General features: G+C 40.4%; 1 protein-coding gene across 3 annotated transcripts in view; it reads right to left on the bottom strand.

The window, feature by feature from the left end:
• The window catches only part of rspry1 (ring finger and SPRY domain containing 1), an 88,491-nt gene that overhangs the window by 30,246 nt on the left and 34,021 nt on the right, over nucleotides 1-24,224 (bottom strand). For all 3 annotated transcript variants that reach the window (XR_015851001.1, XR_015851002.1, XM_088341110.1), the window contains exons 8-14: nucleotides 24,090-24,221; nucleotides 23,893-24,008; nucleotides 16,843-16,986; nucleotides 16,657-16,768; nucleotides 12,730-12,832; nucleotides 11,654-11,806; nucleotides 5,301-5,405 (exon numbers count right to left, since the gene is read on the bottom strand). Coding sequence is in view for 1 of the 3 variants with exons in the window: in XM_088341110.1 (XP_088197236.1) it covers nucleotides 5,301-5,405; nucleotides 11,654-11,806; nucleotides 12,730-12,832; nucleotides 16,657-16,768; nucleotides 16,843-16,986; nucleotides 23,893-24,008; nucleotides 24,090-24,221 (865 nt within the window). In the remaining 2 variants the exon portion in view is untranslated. The remainder of the gene's footprint in view (nucleotides 1-5,300; nucleotides 5,406-11,653; nucleotides 11,807-12,729; nucleotides 12,833-16,656; nucleotides 16,769-16,842; nucleotides 16,987-23,892; nucleotides 24,009-24,089; nucleotides 24,222-24,224) is intronic.

Here is a 24,224-nt window from a genome sequence, read left to right as displayed (position 1 = left end):
ACCTTTCCAGCAGTGGCCAACAAAGAGATACCCCTACTGTTGGAGCAGATGGATTCATCTCCTTTATTCTTGAAGATGGTCACAATGTTCGCATCTTTCCACAGTTGCGGGACACACTCTAGTCTCCACACCTCTGAAATGTATTGAAACAGTGTCCGTGTACAGAGGTAGCCTCCTACCTTGAGAAGTTCAGCTGGGATGTTGTCAGGTCCAGGAGATTTATTGTTTTTCAGGGTTTTGACTGCATGCAGGATTTCATTGAAAGTTGGCGGGAGGTCAAGGTCTGGCAATGTAGGATGTTCAGGGAGCTCTGAAAGGACAGTTGGGTCCACTGGGGTGGGCTGGTTGAGCAGGGTGTTGAAATGCTCAGCCCACCGCTCCACTATCATAGCCTGATCCTTGATTAGAGATGTTCCATCAGCAGATCTAACAGGTGCCAGGGAGCAGTTTCTGCGGCCATAGATGGCTTTTACTGCATCATAGAAACTGTGCATATCGCTTCTATCAGCGTGAAACTGGATTTCATTGGCTTTTGAGATCCACCACTCATCTTGCAGTTTTCTGAGAGTTCTCTGGGCCTCGGAACGAAGGGCTTGCCATAACTTTTTATGGAATTGAGATTGTGGGTTGTTCAGGGTGGCTCTGTGCGCCTTGTGCATTCTGTCAAGGAGGGTTGAGATCTCTCCGGCATTCTGGTCAAACCAGTCCTGGTGTTTTTTAGTTTTAAAACCAACGGTTTGGGCTGCAGTGTCACAGAGGGTGGTAGATATATAGGTCCACTTCTCATCCATCCCAGCCTCTGACATGACCAGCTGCTCAATGTTTGCCAGCCTCTCAGCTAGAGAGCAACGGAAGTTGTCAAGGGTGTCGCTACCGGAGAGTTTGGCACAGTTGAGTGTCTTCCTCTTTGAACCACCCAGACGTGCTAGGGGCCGGACATGCATTCTGACCTTTGTCAGAATCATGCGGTGGTCGGTCCAACAGTCTGCCCCACGCATAGCTCTTGTAATGAGCACGTCCTTCAGGTCAGCCCTGCTCACGATCGCGTAGTCGATCAGGTGCCAGTGTGTGGACCTGGGATGCATCCAGGATGCCTTATATTATTTCTTTTGTTGGAAGATGGTTTTTGTGATGGTAAGATTATGTTACACGCACAGACTAAGAAGTCTCATGCCATTGGAATTAACTTTTCCAATGCCATGGGCACCAATCACACTATTCCAGTTTTGCAATTTTTTTCCGACTCTTGCATTGAAATCACCAAGCAGCATGATTTTGTCATTCCTCGGGATGTGACTGAGGATGTAATCGAGTGCCTGGTAGAAGCGATCCTTCTCTTCATCATTCGATGGCAGTGTTGGTGCATAGGCACTAACTAATGTGACATGTCTGCATTTTGCAAGTGGGATGCGAAGAGTCATTAGTCTTTCACTGACACCCACTGGTGACTCTGTGAGCTTCAGCAGTAGGGTGTTCTTAATTGCAAAACCAACTCTGTGAAGATGGTGTCCGCCCAGGGGGTTTCCTTCCAAAAGAATGTATAACCCTCCCCCTCTTCATTGAGTGAGCCTTCCTCAAGGAGTCTGGTCTCGCTGAGCGCTGCCACATCCACATTATATCGCTTCAGCTCGTTGGCAATGAGTGCTGTTCTGCGCTGTGGTCTGTCCAGACTGGTATCAGGAGTGTCCTTATGTTCCATGCTGCAATTCTAAATGCTATTGTTTTTCGACCGCATAGTGGAATGTCCCGACAGGCGCGGTTTCTTGTCCGGGTACTGTGCTGAGTGGGCAATCTTTAGGCCACCTTTTCTAGGCCTTTCCCCAATTGGGGTGAGCAGTGCGGCCACTAAATAGTGCTGCTCAGACGCACAGGGGTCTGCCGGAAACAGCTGCCACTCAATCCCAGCTGCTAATGACCCTTGCCCTGTGCCGCTGACGTGCAGAGGTCCAGCTAAGAGCTTCCAGCTCATTCAAACCTGCTCCCGTCACTGGATACTCCATCGCCGCCAGACTTTTGTGGTCGGAGACTCAGGTAAAAGAGGATACCTGCGCAATGATGGTTTTTAAAGTGGCGTAAGGGGTGCGCTTTTCCCAACGCCACTATCTTGATCGTAAAGAAGATGGTTCCAGTGGCAAGGGAGACCCTAGACGACCGGCATCTTCCTACAACTGCAGGGGGCTGCCGGGATCCAGGTCTGTGGGAAACCGCCTCAAAGCGTGCCGCCACCAGCTTTTGGGATCACTCTTAGTCTGGACTCTACCCTTCGACCTGTTCGGCTTGGGTAACCCTGCCAGGAGTACGAGACTCCAGCCGACATAGCTCTAGGGGAAATGGAGATGCACAAAGTGTCCCACCACGATAAGGTGGTGATCCGTCGGGACACATACATGCATACACACACACACACACACACACACACACACACACACACACACACACATAATATATATATATATACAGGACTGTCTCAGAAAATTAGAATATTGTGATAAAGTTCTTTATTTTCTGTAATGCAATTAAAAAAACAAAAATGTCATACATTCTGGATTCATTACACATCAACTGAACTATTTCAAGCCTTTTATTATTTTAATATTGCTGAATTTGGCTTACAGCTTAAGAAAACTCTAAAATCCTATCTCAAAATATTAGAATATCATGAAAAAGTATACAAGTAGGCTATTCAACTAATCACCTGAATCATCTAATTAACTCGAAACACCTTGCGAGGGTTTCCTGAGCCTTAAAAACACTCAGCTTGGTACAGTAAACTAAATCACAAGTATGGGGAAGACTGCTGATCTGACTGCTGTCCAGAGGACCATCATTGATACCCTCCTGATGGAGGGTAAGACACAAAAAGAAATTTCTCAAAGAGCAGGCTGTTCACAGAGTGCAGTTTCAAAGCATATCCACAAAAAGTCTGTTGGAAGGGAAAAATGTGGCCGGAAACGCTGCACAACCAAGAGAGATGACCGCAGCCTTAACAAAATTGTGAAGAAGCGCCGCTTCCAGAATTTGGGGGAGCTTCAAAGACAGTGGGCTGAAGCTGGAGTCCAGGTATCAAAAGCCACAGTTCACATAAGTGTCCGGGAAATGGGCTACAATAGCCGTATTCCCATGGTCAAGCCACTTCTGAACTCAAGACAACGGAAGAAGCGTCTGATTGGGCTATGGAGAAGAAGCACTGGACAGTTGCAGAGTGGTCCAAAGTCCTCTTTTCAGACGAAAGCAAGTTTTGCATTTCATTTGGAAGTCAAGGCGCCAGAGTCTGGAGAAAGGCTGGAGAGGAGCAAAATCCAAGTTGCTTGAAATCCAGTGTGAAGTTCCCACAGTCAGCAATGGTTTGGGGAGCCATGTCAGCTGCTGGTGTTGGTCCACTGTGTTTCATCAAGTCCAGAGTAAATGCAACTGTGTACCAAGAGATTTTAGAGCACTACATGCTTCCATCTGCTGAAAAGCACTATGGAGATGAGGAATTTTATTTTCCAGCATGATCTGGCACCTGCCCACAGTGCCAAAACCACCAGTAACTGGTGCACTGACCATGGCATCACTGTCCTTGATTGGCCTGCTAATTCCCCTGACCTGAACCCCATTGAGAATTTGTGGGGTATAGTTAAGAAGAAGATGAAAGACACCAGACCTACAAATGCAAATGAGCTGAAGGCCGCTATCGAAGCATCCTGGGCATCAATAACACCTCAGCAATGCCACAGGCTGATTGCCTCCATGCCACGCCGGATTGATGCAGTAATCCGTGCAAAAGGATTCCCAACCAAGTACTGAGTGCATCAATGGACATTTTCAAATGTTTGATTTAGTTTTGCTGTTATAAAATTTTTATTTTACTTCTGAGGAAGTATTTTAATATTTTGAGATAAGATTTTTGAGTTTTTTTCAGCTGTAAGCCAAAATCAGCAAGGCTTGAAATAGTTCAGTTGATGTGTAATGAATCCAGAATGTATGACATTTTTGTTTTTTTAATTGCATTACAGAAAATAAAGAACTTTATCACAATATTCTAATTTTCCGAGACAGTCCTGTATATACATTTTGAACCCACGCAGTGGATTGCGCATGTGTGGCACAGTACATGTCTTGGGAACCTCCTGCGTGGGTTCAAATCCAGCTCCAGACTTCCTGTGCGGAGTTTGTATGTTCTCCCCGTGCTTGCGTGGGTTTCCTCCGGGCACTCCGGTTTCCTCCCACATTCCAAAAACATGCATTTCAGGTGAATTGGCTGGTCCAAATTGTCGCTAGGTGTGAATGAGCGAGTGAGTTGTCTGTCCCTGGCTGGCAACCAGTTCAGGTTGTCCCCTGCCCACTGCCCGATGATTGCTGGGATGGGCTCCAGCACCCCCGCGACCCTACTGAGGATAAGCGGTGTAGCTAATGAGATGAGAATATATATATATATATATATATATATATATATACTATATATATAAATACACGTATATATATATATATAGATTCTCGCAGTGAACCCGTCGTAAAAGCGTCATAGACAACGTTGGAATGCCTTTAGAATGGCTAAAGGGCAATGTATAAGCGATGACCTGCACTTCACACATTTGTGTAAAGCACATTGTAGGTGTAACCGGTCTTTATTCCTTTGTCTCGAGATACCCCCACTCATCACCCTACTCTCCCGCTGAGTCTTCAGCTAATGGCCCTGTTTGCAAATGAAAATAATTCAAATTTGGGCCACTTGTGCCTAGAATTTGGATAGAGATTATTTGATCCCTCCCTGCCCGTCCAAGGGAGTACAGAAATCCCTGGGTTTTCTAGTGTTAAGAGAGTAAATGAGAACCTATTCATGTAACAATAACATTTATTTATTTATCTTATCATTGATTTTGTTCATAGGTGATATACCAAACTAAATTTTGATTCATAGGTTTTATAAAGCAAATGAGCCATCTTTTTAGATATTTAGCAAGCCATCTAGCCAAGTTCCTTTTTTTGATATTAATATCAAACTGGGTGCCTTTTGCAATAATTAGACAAAGAAAAAGTAGTTCTTGAAAGGTTGGAGACCCCTGCACCATATCATTTTTCTTTTCTCTTTAGGATATTTGTTTCAGTTTTGCTCATTTTGGTATTTCAGCCAAGCGTTTTTTCTGTTTTCATTTTCCAGCCCTGATTTGGTTGCCTCTCTTTTCTTTTTATTTTTTTCTGACATCAGACTAGAAAATAACTTTTTATAGCATTATTTTTTAAAATCTCAAAAAGCCGAAAAAATATACACTGGCAGCGGTTTGAGGTCTTGAAGTGTAGTTGTTGAAAACGCATACCCATGTCCACAGGGCCGCAACTCTGTGTCAGCCATGATGTCACAACACAGCGTGCAGCAGTTGTCGCGAATGTTAACTTGTTTCAGTAAAGCCAGACGCCGATGTCTAGATACAAAAAAAAAAAAAAGAAAATGGTGGTTTGTGTTAAATGATTATGAAATTTCCTGAAAATTGCAATAAACCTTTGTAACATCATGTAGTTTTTTGTATTTACAAAAAGAAATGTGGAACACTTTCAAGACAAATTGTAATGTAATGCAATTGTAAGTATGATAGTGTTATGAACAGAGTTTTTCCACTTATCATGGCCAATTTTTCAGTTTTCCATTACATTTACAGGAAAAAATCCTGCACCAATCAAAAGAACGTTTTATGTTGTTGAGTTTGATGAGTAAAATAGTTGCTATTTTGCAGCAAGCACATATTTTGTGCTTTTTTTAGTTGTTCCCATCTATGATCTGAGATCTTTTTCTGTCACTAGGCTGCTACAAACTATCATATATTCTTCAATCCTGTTCCAACAGTGCATGCAAAGCTTGGCTACGTCACACTTGTTTACAAACAAGAAAGGGCTCTTTAGGTTTTGGGTGCTGATTTAGTTCAATACAAAAGACAAAAACAAAAGAAAGTACAGCATGTACAAACAGCAGACAAATGATCCAAATTTGATCGTGGTTGCTCCGGATGTTGATTGGTAATCTATTGCTTTTTGTTTTAATTCCATCCATCCATTATTTTCCGCTCGGGTCGCAGGGGCAGCAGCCTTAACAGGGAAGCCCAGAAGTCCCTATCCCCAGCCACTTCCTCCAGCTCATTCAACGGGATCCTGAGGCATTCCCAGAACAGCCTAGAGACATAGTATCCCGAGCGTCTCCCGGGTCGCCCCCGGGGCCTCCTGCGGGTGGGAAATGCTCGGAACACCCCCCGAGGGGAGGCACCCAGGAGGCATCCTTATCAGATGCCCGAGCCACCTCAACTTGCTCCTCTCAGTGCGGAGGAGCAGTGGCTCTACATAGAGTCCCTCCCGGATGACTGAGCTTCTCACCTTATTTCTAAGGGAGAACCCAGCCACCCTGCAGAGGAAACCATTTCAGCCACTTGTATCTGGGATCGTGACCATAGGTGAGCGTAGGAACGTAGACCGACCGGGAGATGGAGAGCTTTGCCTTTCGGCTCAGCTCCCTCTTCACCACGATGGACTGGTATAGGGTCCAAATGACGGCAGACGCTGCACCAACCCGTCTATCGATCTCTCGCTCCATCCTACCCTCACTCGTGAACAAGACCTCAAGTTACTTGAACTCCTCCACTTGGGGCAAGATCTTATCCTCAACCTGGAGGGAGCATGCGACTCTTTTCAGGCTGACTACCATGGTCTTGGACTGAGAGGTGCTGATCCTCATTCAGGCCGCTGCGAATTGCTCCAGTGAGCTGAAAATAGCGGCCTGAGGAAGCCAACAGCACCACATTCTGCAAAAAGCAGTGATGCGATGCAGAGGCCCCCAAACTGGACTCCTTCCCCACTAAGGCTGTATATATATGTGTATGTATATGTGTATATTGACAGAATTGGTGACAAAGGGCAGCCCTGGTGGAGTCCAACTCTCACCGGAAACGAATCCAACTTACTGCAATGCGGACCGGACTGGCACCAGGCAGACAGGGACCGCATAGCCCAAATAAGACTGTGCGGTACCCTATACTCCCAAAGCACCCCCCACGGGGCCTCCCGAAGAACACGGTCGGATGCCTTCTCCAAGTCCACAAAACGCATGTAGACAGAATAGGCAAACTCCCATGCACCCTCAAGGACCTTTTGTTTTACTTATTTTAATTAATTTATTTTTCCTGTTTCTCACATGATCTGTGTCTGAATTGTTTAAAATAGCATCGTAAATAGTTATTTTTTTGTGCATTTTGTCATTTAAGGCACTGAAGGATTAATATTTTTAATGTTTATTTTGTTTGCATTTTCAGGGATTTTGTGCAGATTTTAACTTTAAATCTGTTCAGTGTGTAAAAAGCTAAAATTATTTTGTATTTTACAATTTCTTCTGTAGATCTGTCAATGTTTTGATTTATATTTCATGTGTTTTTCAGGGATCCAATGCGAAACACGCAAAATTAATAATTACTAAGTCATTTGTGCATATATTTTATTATTATTGATATTATATCATTGAAAAAATATCTGAGAAGCCGTTTGTGAGCTGAAAGGGCCGGCTCTTCTTAGTGAGCCAGACCAAAAGAGCCGGTTTGTGAAGTTGACTTTCTAAATAGTGCAGTCTTCTTGGGAGCAACTTCACATAATGACAAAGCAGGCGTGTCGGCGTCATTTTTAGGCACTTAAAAAAATCTTTGAAAAGTTTTAGGCAGACATTTTGTGATTAAGGGCTGAATAAATAAATGTGACTTGACCCACCAGGCTTCAAAGAAAGAAACAAAAGTCCTTATTTTTTGCCTACACCAAATTTATTTGTGTTTACACCCTTTCTTTTTCACGACAAAAATGTCATAAGTAAGCGTGTTGTACCCAAGGGTGCGTGTTATACCCAAGTTTTACAGTTACAGATCACATCGGCTAATCCGGATACTCTGATAATCCGGATATTTTTCCCAGTCCATTTGAATCCAAATTAACAGAGTGGCCTCTTCAAAGTTTATTTTATTCATGCTGAGGTTTTTATTTTTTTTTCCTTGCCCTCAGGTTGGTTTAAGATTAGGTGATAGTGTATTGAAACCTATGCAGACATTTTGTGATTAAGGGCTGTACAAGGGATTTAATTTATTGTGATTTGACTAAAATTAAACCGGTCCATGGTACAGAAGATGTTGCCGACCACTGATTTAAAGAACATTGAATAACACTGTACTTAAAACAAGCACATACAGTGCATCCGGAAAGTATTCAGAGCTTCACTTTTCCACATTTTGTTATGTTACAGCCTCATTCCAGATTGTATTAATTTAATCTCTTATCTAAAAATTCTACGCAAAATACTCCATTATGACAATGTAAAAAAGTTTTTTTTTTACTTTTTTTGAATTTATTGAAAATAGAAAACAAAGAAATCACATTTACATAAGTACAAAAGAACTGATTCTGGATTTCAGAAGGAATGGCAGGAATCCAACACCACTCATCATAAAAGGAGACTGTGTAGAGAGAGTCCACTCGTTCAAATTCCTGGGCGTGCACATCTCCGACGACCTCTCCTGGTCTGCAAACACCAGAGCGGTGGTAGGGAAGGCCCAGCAGCGACTGCACTTCCTGAGATTGCTCAGGAAAAATAACCTAAAACAGCAGCTGCAGGTGTCCTTCTACAAAGCCACAGTGGAGAGCATCCTAACATACTGCATCACGGTGTGGTATGCTGGGTGCACAGCAGCAGACAGGAAAAAGCTCCAGAGGATCATCAAAACAGCCCAGAGAATCGTCGGCTGCTCTCTGCCCAGTCTGGAGGACATTGCCTGCTCTCGCTACCTCAGCAGAGCAGAAAACATCATCAAGGACTTTTCTCACCCCGGCCACCATCTCTTCGACCTGCTGCCTTCCGGCAAGCGCTACAGGTCACACAAAGCAAAAACGAACAGACTCAGAGACAGTTTCTTCCCCACAGCCATTACCACCCTAAACAGACACCGCACAAAAACTGAAAACTGTTGCAAAAAAACTACCTCACACGTATGTAAAATGGTACTCACGTACATGCTGTCTGCACTATGTTTGTTCACTGCTCAAACAGACACCGCACAAAAAAAAAAACTGAAAACTCGTGCCAACACTACCTCATACGAATATAATGTTACTCATGTCTTGTTCTTGCACATGTCGACTGCACTACGTTTAATGCTCAAATTGCACAATGTCTGACCATTTCCTGTTTCTGCACTATGATGTCTATGTTTGCACCAATGCATATGCTGACTATTTTTGCACTATGATGACTTTGCACCAAATGCAATATTGCACAACCGTTACGATACCAACGTTATCACGACAACCCTGTATGTAACATCCCACATGCCGACATTTCTTGTGTAAATACCATGTAAATTATAACTATAGCCTTATCCCCCTTGTTTTATAACATTATCTTCTCTGTTCCTTTATCTTCTTGCTCATACCTCACTATGAATGTGTAAAACTGGAGTGTCATGCCCAATTTCGTTGTCACAATATGTTAGCCCATTTGTAACAATGACAATAAAGGTATATTCTATTCTATTCTATTCTATTCTATTCACAGCCTTTGCCATGAAGCTCAAAATTGAGCTCAGGTGCATCTTTTTTCCACTGATCATCCTTGAGATCTTTCTACAGCTTAATTGGAGTCCACATGCAGTAAATTCTGTTGATTGGACATGATTTGGAAAGGCACACACCTGTCTATATAAGGTCCCACAGTTGAGTGTGCATGTCAGAGAACAAACACAAAGCATGAAATCAAAAGAACTGTCTGTAGACCTGCCAGACAGGATTGTCTTGAGGCACAAATCTGGGGAAGGATACAGAAAAATTTCTGCTGCTTTGAAGGTCCCAATGAGCACAGTGGCCTCCATTATTCGTAAAGGGAAGACATTTGGAACCACCAGGACTCTTCCTAGAGCTGGCCGGCCTTCTAAACTAAGCGATCAGGGGAAGAAGGGCCTTAGTCAGGGAGGTGACCAAGAACCCGATGGTCACTCTGTCAGAGCTCCAGCGTTCCTATGTGGAGAGAGGAGAGCCTTCCAGAAGGACAACCATCTCTGCAGCAATCCACCAATCAGGCCTGTACTAAGGAGTGGCCAGAAGAAAGCCACTCCTTAGTAAAAGGAACATGGAATCCCGTCTGGAATTTGCCAAAAAGCACCTGAATGACTCTCAGACCATGAGAAACAAAATTCTCTGGTCTGATGAGACAAAGATTGAACTCTTTGGTCTGAATGCCAGGCACCATGTTTGGAGGAAACCAGGCACCGCTCATCACCAGGCCAATACCATCCCTACAGTGAAGCATGGTGGTGGCAGCATCATGCTGTGGGGATGTTTTTCAGCAGCAGGAACTGGCAGACTAGTCAGGATAGAAGGAAAAATGAATGCAGCAATATATAGAGATATCCAGGATGAAAACCTACTCCAGAGCGCTCTTGACCTCAGGCTGGGGCGAAGGTTCATTTTTCAGCAGGACAACGACCCAAAGCACACAGCCAAGATCTCAAAAGATTGGCTTCAGAACCACTCTGTGAATGTCCTGGAGTGGCCCAGCCAGAGTCCAGACTTGAATCCGATCGAACATCTCTGGAGTGATCTGAAAATGGCTGTGCACAAACGTCTCCCATCCAACCTGATTGAGCTTGAGACTTTTTGCAAAGAAGAATGGGCAAAACTGCCTAAAGATAGGTGTGCAAAACTTGTGGGATCATATTCAAAAAGACTTGAGGCTGTATTTGCTGCCAAAGGTGGATCAACAAAGTATTAAGCAAAGGCTGTGAATACTTATGTAAATGTGATTTCTTAGTTTTCTATTTTTAATAAATTCAAAAAAAGTAAAAAAAAAACTTTTTCTCATTTTCATAATGGAGTATTTTGTGTAGAATTTTGAGATAAGAGATTAAATTAATACAATTTGAAATGAGGCTGTAACATAACAAAATGTGGAAAAAGTGAAGCGCTGTATATGAACAAAACTGATTAATTTTGCTTATCTTAAGTAGTATTTTACCTAATTTACTTAAGAAGTACGTATTTTTAAACATCTCAAAAATTAACATGGAAAATGACTTAATATTATCTGTCAACTGGATTTTTTTAGTGTACATGTAAAACTGTCACCATTGAAATATGCTCCTTAGGGATGACCGCAGAATACTATTCTAAAATTTAAAGGTATAGTGTGTTATATTTAAACACTAGTTGTTGCTTTATTGTGAAATACAACTAAAAACAAGTGCTACAAAGCGCAAGGAAAAATACAAAATAAGAAGACTAAAAGTGACCTACCTAAACCATTTAGCTTCTCTTTATTTTCAAAGCCTTTCGTTGGGTTTTGAGAGTACCCGTAACACCAATCATGTTAACTTCATTTAGGTGAGCCTCATGTTAGGTAAAATAAATACACATTTCCAACCCATGAGCAATTTGAAAAATGCATGTTTATATGGCAGTTCATGTAATTATGCTCTTGATTTCAAATAATATTGTTTTTTTTTATATTAAAAGGTGCTTAAAATAGCAATGCACCTTTAAATTATTACCTCATATTTTAAAATAACCTTCTGAATAAGCATACAGAAGTGAAGTAACATGTGTTTGAATAAGTGCTTTGCAAAATATCTGTGTCAAGTTAACCCCCACCCCAAAGACTCTATACCTTGGGAGGATGATCTTCTCACTTGGTAACAGCGAAGCAAAGTCGTTAAAGGTGCTGAACTTGACAGATGGCGGGTGGCGGAAAGGTTTGGCGCCAAAGTTAAACTCACATTGCTGGTATGACATGAAACTCGCAGCAGCAAAGAAGCCCTTCCTGATATGATAAAAAAAGTATTATGTGTGAAATAGGGCTGCAACAACTAATCGATAAAATTGTTTAAAAAAAGTGTTGGTGACTAATTAGATCATCGATTTGTTGAATCACGTTGATTCATGAGCTGTTAAGTACGGAAAATGCATGCAAATAAAAGTGCACACAATATCGTTGTGACACTTGAAGTGTAGTACCACTTTGGTCCGGCAAAGGGTGCCAAGACTGCTCTTTAAAAGTTATCTTATTTTTTTTTAATTGAACATTATGACAACCAAAATTGGCATGAAAGTTAAACTCTGAATGTTTCATCGTGAAACAAAGTTAACAATTTTTAAGGGATCCAAAAGTGCTGTAGAAGTAGAGGAAAAAAAAAATCCGAAAATATTAAAAAAAATATATATAATGCAAACATTTAAGTAATAATGACACGTGTAACAATACACCAGGGACAGATTCTTAGGCATGTTAAAATATGATTTTTATTTCGGGAATGTTTATGATAATAAGATTAACCCCCGCCAAAAAACAAATTTGTTGACAACATTTTAAAAAGTGGGTTTAAATTTTTGATATTTTTTTTGTGGATATAAAAAATGATACACATAAAATATATTTGTAGTGTATATCATATTTGTGTTTATTATTATTTATTAAGTTAATTGACAGAGGGATTTTTTATTGTTTGATATTGTAAAATATTCTGTTGTTTTGAGCACTATTTTTATATCTGTTCAAAACTTTGATATTTGAATAAAGAGCTGAAAATAAAAATGTCTAACAAATGTTATTCATAGATTAATCCCTCCCCCCCAAAAAATCGATTGATTATTGTAATTATTCATATGTAAATAATCGTAGTTGCAGCCCTATTGTAAGATTATAAACATAACAAATTTAAAAACACTCATCAAGCTTGAACTCACGTGGCAGAGGAGAAGACATGTTTTTCTGGTGGGAGCATATTTCCGTTCAGATAAAAAATCATCTGCTTTTTGCTGAGGTCCAGCAAGAAGCCGATTGCATCTCCTACAGAAATGGGCCATCATTAGAACATTAAGTTGCTGTGACCAGTGTTGGGAGTAACGCTTTACGAAGGAATTCAATTACTTTTTTTGTAACTAGCATTGTAACGCATTATTAATAACATTTTGTAACTCAACTGTCGTTACACTAGAGCTCAACCGACGATTGGATGGGCTGATTGCTGGACATGCTGGTTTAAGATCAGGTAATTGTATAATTTTGTAATTGTAATCCTGTGCAGTCCTTTGAGACATTTTTGTGATTAAGGGCTATATAAAAAAATGTGACAATGTGACTTGATTATGAGCACTGATATCTGAGAATTTGACGGGTATGGGTATCTGCATTTACTTTCATTTAAAGAGCCGATTATCAAATCTCACGCAACTGAAACTCCTCCCCTCTTGCTCCTACTCCTCCCATCCGATCAGAGATGGAGCCACTGAAGCAGGACAAAGCTAACTCGTCCCGAAATGCCTGCATCCGTGATAGAAAAGCGTGTTTGCGATTGATAGCGTAAAAAGTAGGTAGGTAGATAGATAGAGTTTTGGTTTAAGTTAAAGATTAGTCATGTTGGTTGTGTTGAAATGTAAATGTATACACTGTAAAAGGTTTCAGAAAGCTATGAGTTTTATTTAAACTGATCCCAAATAATCTTTGCTTCTTAGTGTCATTAAAAGTTTTTAAGCCAATTTTTAAGCTTTTACAGACAATTGAATGATAATCGGTATCGTCCCTGAAAAACCTTGATTGGTCGATCCTTATTATAACCTTTTAAAAGCCGATCTTGAATTATGATCTAATAATGTTATGATGTTGTTTTAATTGACGGTTTATTCATCACTCATGAAATAGCTTACAATCCTTATTCCGCCAACAACATAACGCTGCATAAAATAAGGTGACACGTCTATAGCTAGCTGGAAAATACAGTTGAATAGTTACAGTGGCATGGTTTCAAGCACAAAGGACGAGAACGTGTAATTTCTAGCGCGTTTTGTTTTGTTACTGATTTTCTTTTATTCTTCCTACAATATACACACACATTCAAGCCCCATTAATATCTACCGTATTTTCACGACTATTTGGCACACCATGTTAAAAGTTGCACTCTTTGCAACTGGTTCCATTTCTGTATTTCACACAAAGGGCGCGGGTGCCCTCTGCTGCAACCGCCTTACAACAACACAAACAAGCATACAAGTGTGCGTGTTTAAAAATATATTGGAAGAAAAACTCAGTTTGGCTGTGTTTTATTCACATTTTGATTACAAAGTAATGTAAAGTATGTTACTTTTGTTTATGTCCATGTATGAACACTTAAAGGGAGACATAACCCCAGGGAGGAGAGAGGTGACTGGTGGGAAAGTTTGGCTTGAAAGTTGAGTGTCAGCTGTGGCTAACAGTATCTCTTGTGGAATGTTTTTTTACCGCTTGTTGTTTATTTTAAGTGGCAATCAGACCTTATCAGCAACTGTGTGCATCTTTGACTACACATGGAGGCATTACAATACTGACATTTATTGATCAAAAAGCACAGGCATGATAAAAAACAGAGATAAAACATTTTTTTAAAAGAGCTGGCGTTTGATACTCACATTTTTTACTGGTAATCCTACACAAGCCTAAGTGTCTAGAATCCATTCGCAAATTCGTGCCGTAACATGCCCGGCGCTGCCTTCCACTCTTAGTAAAACTGGTCTCTGTCAGTCATCCATTGTTTCCACGGCGCTCGTAGCCTTACTTTGAATGGCAGGTTCACCCTTTAGCAATCTTATGCTTTCCTCAATTACGTCAGCCTTACAACACAGAGAGGGCGCACTAGACAAAAGGGTGCACCTCACAATTTGAAGAAAATCTAAGAACTTTATGTGTGCCCTATGGTCATGAAAGTATAAAACAAAATACTGAAATTAGAGGGTCATTATATATGTGCATCACCACTAACGAATGGTAGGCAGCATGTGGGGAGGGGGAGGGACAGGAACAACAAAATCCATGGGGCAGACGTAAGCACAGAACCGTAATGGTAAAAGAGTGTTGAATTTTGGTCTTTTTATTTGTAAAATAATTTTTGCAATCCTGGAGAAAAAAAAGAAAACGTCTTGGACATAAGCTAGAAATGGAGGAGGTATTCGAGTGGTTAAAGACAAAAGACGAAATGGAAATGAAGTATCTCGGCTGAGTTAGTTTGCAACCTCTCAAGAATGCACAATCCCGGATATATGAAATATGTTTCCACAGGTTGGTGTATACATTTTCTTCCATTTCTTATATTTAGTGGCTATTTTCAAGCGATTTAGGGAGTAGGCTTCAATAATATTAATAATAATTTCTAACTACCTTATTTTAATATGAGTCTCTCCTGAGCCTTAATTCGCACCAGCCCTAATATGCATAATTAAGATGGAAAAAACGGTTATAAGACACTTGGAGTACAAGTATAAGCATTTTTGGGGAAAATTTGTTTGGTAAAATCCAACACTATGTCATCTTGAAAGGCTATCTATGTATCCATCTACCATGGTCATATCCCTCAAGAAGGGTGACCGACAGCAAAACAAACACATACAATAACAAAGAAAATAAAAGGGAAAAAAATAGCAAAAAACACACACAAAAATTTTTGGACCATGGCCGACCCAAATGCCCAAACAAGTTAGGCACGTTGGCACCTAAAGTTGGTCATGCTTTCGTCCCTCCAAATGAAACGGGACACAAGAAAGCTGCCATGTCACTCGGGTCAGGGTGACACAACACGCTCTTTTGTTCAACAGCAGGGCCCGACAGCTTTCAGTAGTTTACCCCTGCCGCATCATACATGTGCCCTGCCCATCCCTCAGAACGCGCCCAAACATTTCACTATCCTTTTACAACACCTCGCAACTCATTCCTACCACCAACAATAGCTCTAGCTTTCACTAGATTTAAACCTCTTTCCTGCAGTGCACTCATAACACCATCAATCCACGTCAATAGCGGCCTTCCTCTGACTTCTGTTCTGTAGATCCTCTTCAACATTCGCTTCTCATCCATCCTCTCCATGTGTCCAAACCAACAGAGTACTCTTATCCACACGCTTGCTCAGTTCCACAACTTCTCCAGTTCTGTCCCTCACAATTTAATTTCTCAATGTATCCAATCTTGTCACTCCTTCTCAATCTATCCAATCTTGCCACTCCTAAAAGGCAATGAAAGGCAATTTAAAATAATAAAAAATAGTGAACACGGCACACCAACGTTACATGTACGTGCATATCCTAGACATGCTCATCAGTAACGATGTTACACATTAAGATAACTGTAGCATAAAGTACATGCTTACCAAACTAACCTCTTTACCCCAAATCACTAAACCCAATAAAATATTTATCCTCTGTGCCACATTTACCATAAAATGACTCCTGGTAGGTCACAGAGGTAGTCAATGTGCCGGCTTCCTCCTTCCGCTTTATGTCTCAGTCAAGATTTAAATTATCAACCAAGGCCTAGAGTGCCCTTTTGCGGTTTAGTGTAAATAAAACATTTGAAGTGATATACGTACCAATTGTAAAAAATTAAAACTCAATAATAGAATGTGTTATTAATTCCACATACAAGACAAACGGGAGTCTAAATAACACCTGGTCAAACAATCAAAACTACAGCAATTTATAGTGTGTAAAACAGGGTAAATAGTTACTTTCAGAGTAACTGGGGAATGATGCAATTAATCTTTAAAGGAAATAGGTAGAAACTGTAACTGGTTATTTTTCTTTTTTTCAGTAACGCGCCAAACACAGGCTTTGACAGTATGCATGAGCAGGAATAAACAGCAGAATGCATACCCTCCTTCCAGCAGGGGTGAGCATGAGGTCTACTGCGAGCATTGTACCAGATGAGCTGCCTGCAGCCATCATATGCACACGAGTATTCATCATCGCCAATCCCGTAACCCTCCTGCAAGACACATTTACAACTATTTTCAAAAACCGATCAGAAATGGCCGCACACCTGGAAGGCGGAATGATTACATGGTTGAGGAACTTGCTGTCTTTGGTGGCCCATCCTATCTGCATCACACCTGATGTAATGACAATCACTTCATAGAACCAAACGCCCGAGTCCACACAAAAAGTACAACGCACGCTCTCGAAGGAAGATGCATCACATCGCGCCTGGAAAGGACAAAAATTAAAAAAGAGATGAAAACAAGATTTCTGATTAAAATAATGTCAGATGTGTAATTTTATTTATTTTCCACTTTCAATTCCCACTGTCGGTAAGTCTTTTTGCAAGCTTCAAATACATTTTTAATTAAACTCATTAAATATTGACCCTCTGCAAGTCACGTTGCCTTCGCTGGCAGAATGAAAGCCATGATGGACAGCAAAAAGCTAAGTAGCAGAGAGCACTTGAATGGGCATTTGAGTTGAAACAAATACCAATAACACGACAAAGGAATATAACCACAACTTCTTTCGACTGGGATTTCTTGCTGTGCCACCCGGCAAGGTTCTTATCCTGATTTGGAATTTTATCGACAGAAGACGAAAATATTCATCTGCAAATTTTTTTCTATCCTTTTAGCACTACATTTCCAACAGAACGAGTGCCACGATCATAGTCTTTTTAACGCATTTATTAAGGAATATTGATTGCCGTGATTAAACGCCCCCAAAAAAATAATTGCGAGTTTGCGTGAAAGGGGGTAAGATTCTGCAAGCGAGTGGATATTAGCCACAATAAGTCACGCCAAATACACTTAATATAGCCACTCTACCTGCGATTGGCTGACAACCAGTTCAGGGTGTGCCCTACCCACTGCCCGAAGACAGCCGGGATGGGCTCTAGCACCCCCGCGACCCTACTGAGGATAAGCGGTGCATAGTTGGATGGATGGATAGCTACAATTTGAGCAGCTTTCAGTTACAGTTTGAAGTTTGATGGTACCCTGGATGTTTTATCCAGGGTGCCATCAAGCTAAAATCTAATGTGTTTTACATTAGAATGCAAGGCTAACATTAGTGTCTTACCTTTGCAATAATGAGGTGGCTTCTTGCGTCAGTGAGCAACGCAGACCAGTACCCTAACCAGCTATGAACTGTTAAGCATCCAGACTTCTATAAGATTTTTAGATCAGCACTGGTGTACGGGGATACTCCACTTAATGTGGATGGTGTGGACTTAAATCGGACATACTGGACAATCAGTTTGGATAAGTGAATGTCAGGAGGAAGACTTTAGCTGTATCACTTTAGTAAATGCCAATTTAGCACCTAATGCTAGTGCCACAAATTATAATTAATATTGCTAGCATTAATGCAGCCACTAGTTGCTAATGCTGGAGTCAGTGCATTAATACCAAATAGTTAAGTTAATTCTGATCAAAGTTTGCACTAATTAAAATACTGTATTTTCCGCACTATAAGCATTTATTTTTTTCAAAAGCTGACCATGCGCCTTATAATACAGTGCGCCTTATTTATGGATCAATATTAATTCGCAAAGTCTTGCAACTAACTTGCCGCCGCCGACTACATTTTACCCCGAACGCCAAGTAGTCCGCGGTGTATGCTGGGATTTATTTACCAGCGTTTCATTGGCTAACCAATGTGTCAATCATCATTTGAATGGATTACTATTGGCTAAAGTTATTCGGAGGTCAAGGGGGAGGATCCTTTTTATCATTTACAGGCTGGCATTGGCTTGAACGGCAAAACAAAGCCTGCAATTGGCCCAAAAAGACGTGTCAATCATCAGTTGAATCGATCACTATTGGCTAAAGTTATTCGAAGGTCAAGGGGCGGATCCTTTTTATCATTTACAGGCTGGCATTGGCTTAAACGGCAAAACAAAGCCTGCAATTGGCCGAAAAAGATGAATGCATATAGCACGTGGCTGACGGCATACAGAAAGCATTTTTTTACTATCTTATATTTGTAAGTATTTTATTCTCCTGGATTTACCAAACTCACGGATATAAGAGGACCACCGCTGCACATTATTATGAACATCCCTGTATCTTGTTTCAGACTGAACTCGATGTTTCTGTGACAAGCGGTGCAGATAATGGATGGAAAAGAGTGTCTATTTTTAAATTAAACTCAATTCCAAGTGTTTATTGTCATATATACAGGAAAGTTGCGAGCAAAAAAAAAAATAGAAACTAAGGAATGGATGGCATTTCTTCAATCCCAAGACTTTAACCTTCCGAATGATGGAACGATGCATTTGAGTGACATCGTACGGACACCGCATCCGCACGTGTTCTCGACACGTATTTGCGTCTTTGCAAGCTTTGGGAATGTTAAGGCGGTAATAAGTTTGACTGAACTATCTGACTGTTTTGTCGACGTTCCCATTGTAGCGCCTTATAATCCGGTGCGTCTTATGTACTGTCAAAAATAGGACCAAAAACTATTTTTTCAGGGTGCGCCCTATAACCCGGTGCGCCTTATAGTGCGGAAAATACGGTAAACTATATTTTCAGATAGTATACATAATAAATTCCTAAAACGACATATTTGTTTTTTGCATACAACATCAAAGGAAATGGACAGTAATGCGCTATTTGTATGCCAAAATTTAGACGTAAAAAAATCGTGATAAAATCTAGGGCTGCAAAAACAAAAAGACCGATCTCATCTCTTAAAAGTATTTTTTTTTAATCGTTTATTATTGAAAATTCATGAGTAGAAACACAATTGGCATGAAACAGTCAAATGCTACAAAGTCAACAGATTTCAAAAGAAACACAAAGTGCTGCAGAAAGACTGATTGAAAATATAATAAGTTAATGAAATATATAAATTAAAAAGAAAAATCAGTCAGGACAAGATGGGCAGAGTATTTTGAGGAGTTGCTGAATGTGGAGGATGGGAGATAAGTGAGAGTCAAGGCGATCAGTGGTTAGGTAAAATGCCCGTGTTGGGTGATTTAATTGTGAAGCCTGTGGAAACATGGTAGGTGCAAGAGGCAGTGAAAGAAATAAAAGGGGGGAAGGCACCTGAGTTTGATGGTTGTACTGCTGAATGCCTGAAAAAAGGTGGCAAGGCTATGATTGACTGGTCAGTATGCTTGTTGAGTGTATGCTTTTCAAGTGGTGTGGTTTCTGTTGATTGGTGTAGTGCACTGTGTGGTGCCATTCTATAAGGGTAAAGGTGATAAGTATGAATGTAGCAATTGGAGAGGTATCAGTTGATTGTCTGTGCCGGGTAAGCTGTATGGAAGAGTCTTGATTGAGAGAGTGAGAGGAAGAACAGGTGGGGTGGTGATGGAGGAGCAGAGTCGTTTCAAGAAAGGAAGAGGATGTGTGGATCAGGTGTTTGCAGTACGACAGGTGTGTGAGAAATATTTTGCAAAATGTCTATCTATCCATCTATCTTGGTCATATCCCTCAAGAGGGGTGACCGACAGCAAGACAAACACATACAATAACAAATAAATTAAAAAAGGGAAAAAATAGCAAAAAAACACACACACACACAAACATTTTTGGACCATGGCCAACCCAAATGCCCAAACACCCAAACAAGTTAGGCACCTCGGCACCTACGTTGGTCAAGCTTTTGTCCCTCCAGATGAAAGCGGACATGTCACTCGGGTCAGGGTGACACAACACACTTTTGTTCAACAGCAGGGCCCGACAGCTTTCACTGGTTTACCCCTGCTGCATCATACAGGTGCCCTGCCCATCCCCTTAGAACGCGTCCAAACATCCCACTATCCTTTCACAAAACCTCCCCACTCATTCCTATCACCAAGAAGAGCTCTAGCCTACATTATATTCAGACCTCTTTCCTGCAGTGCACTCCTAACACCATCCATCCACGTCAATCGCGGCCTTCCTCTTGGTCTCTTTCCATTTACCCAAAATGTGAAAATGTTGGGAAGAGTAAGGTGATGAAGTGAACACGTGGTGTAGTGGGCATGGCGTTGGAATTATGATTCAATGGACAGGTGCTGGAAGAAGTTGAAAGCTTTAGGTACTTGGTTTGTAATGTGGCTGCAGTTGTTGGAATTTGAGGTATTTCACAGAGTGAATCCAGGGAGCAAGGTTTTGGGTGCTTTGAGGAGAGTGATGAGTAACAAGAGTATGAGTATGGATGTAAAGAGAGGACTGTATGAGAGTGTGATTGTGCAGAGACTTGGAGCCTGAACAGAGATTTGAGAAAGAAATTAAATGTTGAAATGAAGTGTTTGAGGAGTATGTTAGGAGTGATAAGATTGGATAGATTGAGAAATTAGATTGTTAGAGACAAAACTGGAGTAGTAGTGGAACTGAGCAAGCGTGTGGGTATGAGAGTACTCGGTTGGTTTGGACACATGGAGAGGATGGATAAGGAGCGAATGTTGAAGACGACTACAGAGTAGAAGTAAATGGAAGGAGACCAAGACGAAGGCCGCGATTGACGTGTATGGATGGTGTTATAAGTGCACTGCATGAAAGAGGTCTAAATGTAGTAGAAAGGTCTTATTAGTAATAGGAATGAGTGGAGGGGTGTTGTGAAAGGATAGTGGGATGTTTGGACGTGTATGATACGGCAGCGGTAAACCAGTGAAAGCTGTGGAGCCCTGCTGTTAAACAGAAGAGTGTGTTGTGTCACCCTGACCCGAGTGACATGGCTGCTTTCTTGTGTCCCGTTTCATCTGGAAGGACGAAAGCATGACAACTTACTTAGCTTGTCTGGGTGTTTGGGCATTTGGGTTGGCCATGGTCAAATGTTTTGTGTTTTTTTGCTCCTTTTTCTTTTCTTTGTTTTTGTGTATGTGTTTGTCTTGCTGGTCACCCCTCTCGAGGGATATGACCAGGGTAGATAGATAAAAAAAATAATAATAATGATGACATGTTCATGTCAAGACAAAGGGCAGTTTCTTTAAGTAGTTTCATTCGCACATTGAAAATGATTTCACCCAAAAAATAAATTCATTAACAATAGGTTAACATTTTGGATTTTTTTGGGCGGATAAAATTTTTGCTCCACATAAAATGTAATGTATTGCTCTTTCTTCGTTTTTATTTTGTATGATAAGTCTAAATGTAATATAATCTTTGGATAAGGCGGTAAGAAAAGAGAATCTTACACTTTTGCAGGTATAGCATAGGTTTTAATGCAGGCCCTTTTTCAGCCCACTTAGCAATGGAGGAGGAATTTGAGTGAACAGAACAGCAATTAGCTCTTATGGTGCATTTTAATTGGAAGGAAATGTTATATATATATATATATATATATATATATATATATATATATTATATATATATATATGTTGAAAAGTTAACAGAAAACAATTTACCATTTTATTTCAAAGCAAAATTATATTGAGATTCTGATGTAGATGAAAACATAATTGTCTATGTACAGTATCAGTAATTTGAAATCAAAATTGCCAACAAACTGTTATGCTTCACTAGACATATTTTAAGTGGGCTACTTAAAACATCAAAATCCTCCGAAGCAAAGCATTGGTCTCAGCAACTTTGTTGACGACGATGTCATTGGCTATAGACATGAAAATGTCCTTTTCCGTGTACATCAGCATGAAGGCAAAGGTTCCAGAGAAGATGAGCCATTTAGTTTAGTTTTCACACATTTTGGAGCAGAGAAGCTTTGCTCACATGCAACCACAGTACAGGTAAGGGTCAACTTTTATGCCAGCTAAATGACATTGGTAGGCATCTGTGCGGTTTAATAGCGAGACAAACAGCATTTTCTTTTAATCATGTTTTTCCTTTTCCTTCTTTCTTTTCTTTTTCCAAGCGTATTTATTCTTTTTTCCTGGCATTTTTCCCACTTATCCTTTATACTTTCCTGCTTTTTCCTTCATATTTCTCATTTTCCATGTATTCAATTCTTCTATCCTTTCACTTTTATTTTTCTTCCTTTACTATTGTTTCTTCGTTTTCCTCTTTTTGCCTTAAATTCATTTTTTTCTCCTGTTTGTTTTTCATTGTTGACTTTTTATAGCTTTGTTTGTCCCCAAAAAGTAATTCTGTGCACTATGTTACATAACAATTTTAATAAATAGATAAATGCAACTAAAACAATCTGAAGAGGCTTTTGGGAGCCGAAAGAGCCGCTTCTCAAATAAGAGACAGATTTTCCAACACTGAGCTTTTTGGAGTGAGAGGAGCTTTCTGTTAAAGGCAGTGATCTGCTAAATTCTGCAAACAAGTTGCAAAAACAGGGACACGCAGATGAAAGGCAAATAGTGCAAGAAGAGAGAAATTAATGATAACAGTCCTTCTATTTATGCGTTTCCTTTTCTTTTCTTGGCTTTTTCAGCTCAAACTAACACCTTTCTGCCCTTCGTTGTGCGCTGTTCTGCATTAGTTTTACTCTCCAGAAAAGAATGGTGGTGGGCCAAACCAACTTAAGATTTGGGAAAGGACCATTACCCCAAATGGTAAAACTCATTTCATCTGCGACCTTCAAGAAATCTCCCGTTCTTCCTGATTAGTCACTCCAGCCTTCTTTGTATTTATTTTTGGTTTTTGTTAAGTCATTTCACAACCTCTTGGAATCGTTAACATTTTATCCATCCATTATCTGCACCGCTTATCCTCACTACCACATTCCAAATACACGCGTTTCAGGTTAATTAGCCGGTTCAAATTTTCCCTAGGTGTGGATGAGCGAGCGAATTGTCTGTCTCTGTGTTATCATTTTATATTACAGAATATTCTGTTGTTTTGTGCACTATTTTTATATCTGTCCGAACCTTCAAAATTTGAATAAAGGAGGAAATCATAAGTGTTTTTTTAGAAATCCAATTCATCGCTTAATCAAAAGAATAATTGAGCGATTCATAGATTATTAGAATAATCGTTAGTTGCAGTCAAAATCAATAGCGCAATTTTGTTTAAAGGGAAAACAAGTAAAATTGTTTTACAAAATTGCTCACCACTATAAATACATAGTTTTGTGAGAATTACATTCTTAACATTATCATATAATATATTTCAATAACACAACAATCCCTGCATAAACCATCCCTGTGCTGTGCAAGTCAAAGTCTAAGTGTCTTCAACTTACATGGATTTTTTATGAAATCCCTATTATCTACATTTCAGACAGGTTTACCTCTAATCCACTTGGGGAAATCTTGAGGTACTCGCTGACGTCATTGCTGTTGAGCATGGAGTTGATATGGGAAAGATTGACCTTCTCGTAAGTGAACTGTCGGCCTTCTTTCAGGACTGGATATGAAACAAGCAGATCATCATTTAAGCAGATCACCCACATACAATTTACTAACAAAAACCTTTTGTCCTACTCACACAGGTTGTCTAAACTCCACTGTGAGCAGAATCCAACCTGCCTCTTTAGGTAGTCGGCGTTCTCTGCCCATAACTCCAACACTCCTAGTCTCTTGCTTATACAAGATTCAGATACTGTGATCTTATTCTCGCCTG

The sequence above is a fragment of the Urocampus carinirostris genome, chromosome 7, assembly GCF_059441175.1.
Source record: "Urocampus carinirostris isolate Australia breed hairy pipefish chromosome 7, RoL_Ucar_1.0, whole genome shotgun sequence".
NCBI lineage: Eukaryota > Metazoa > Chordata > Actinopteri > Syngnathiformes > Syngnathidae > Urocampus > Urocampus carinirostris.
This window is presented reverse-complemented; position numbering and strand designations above follow the sequence as displayed.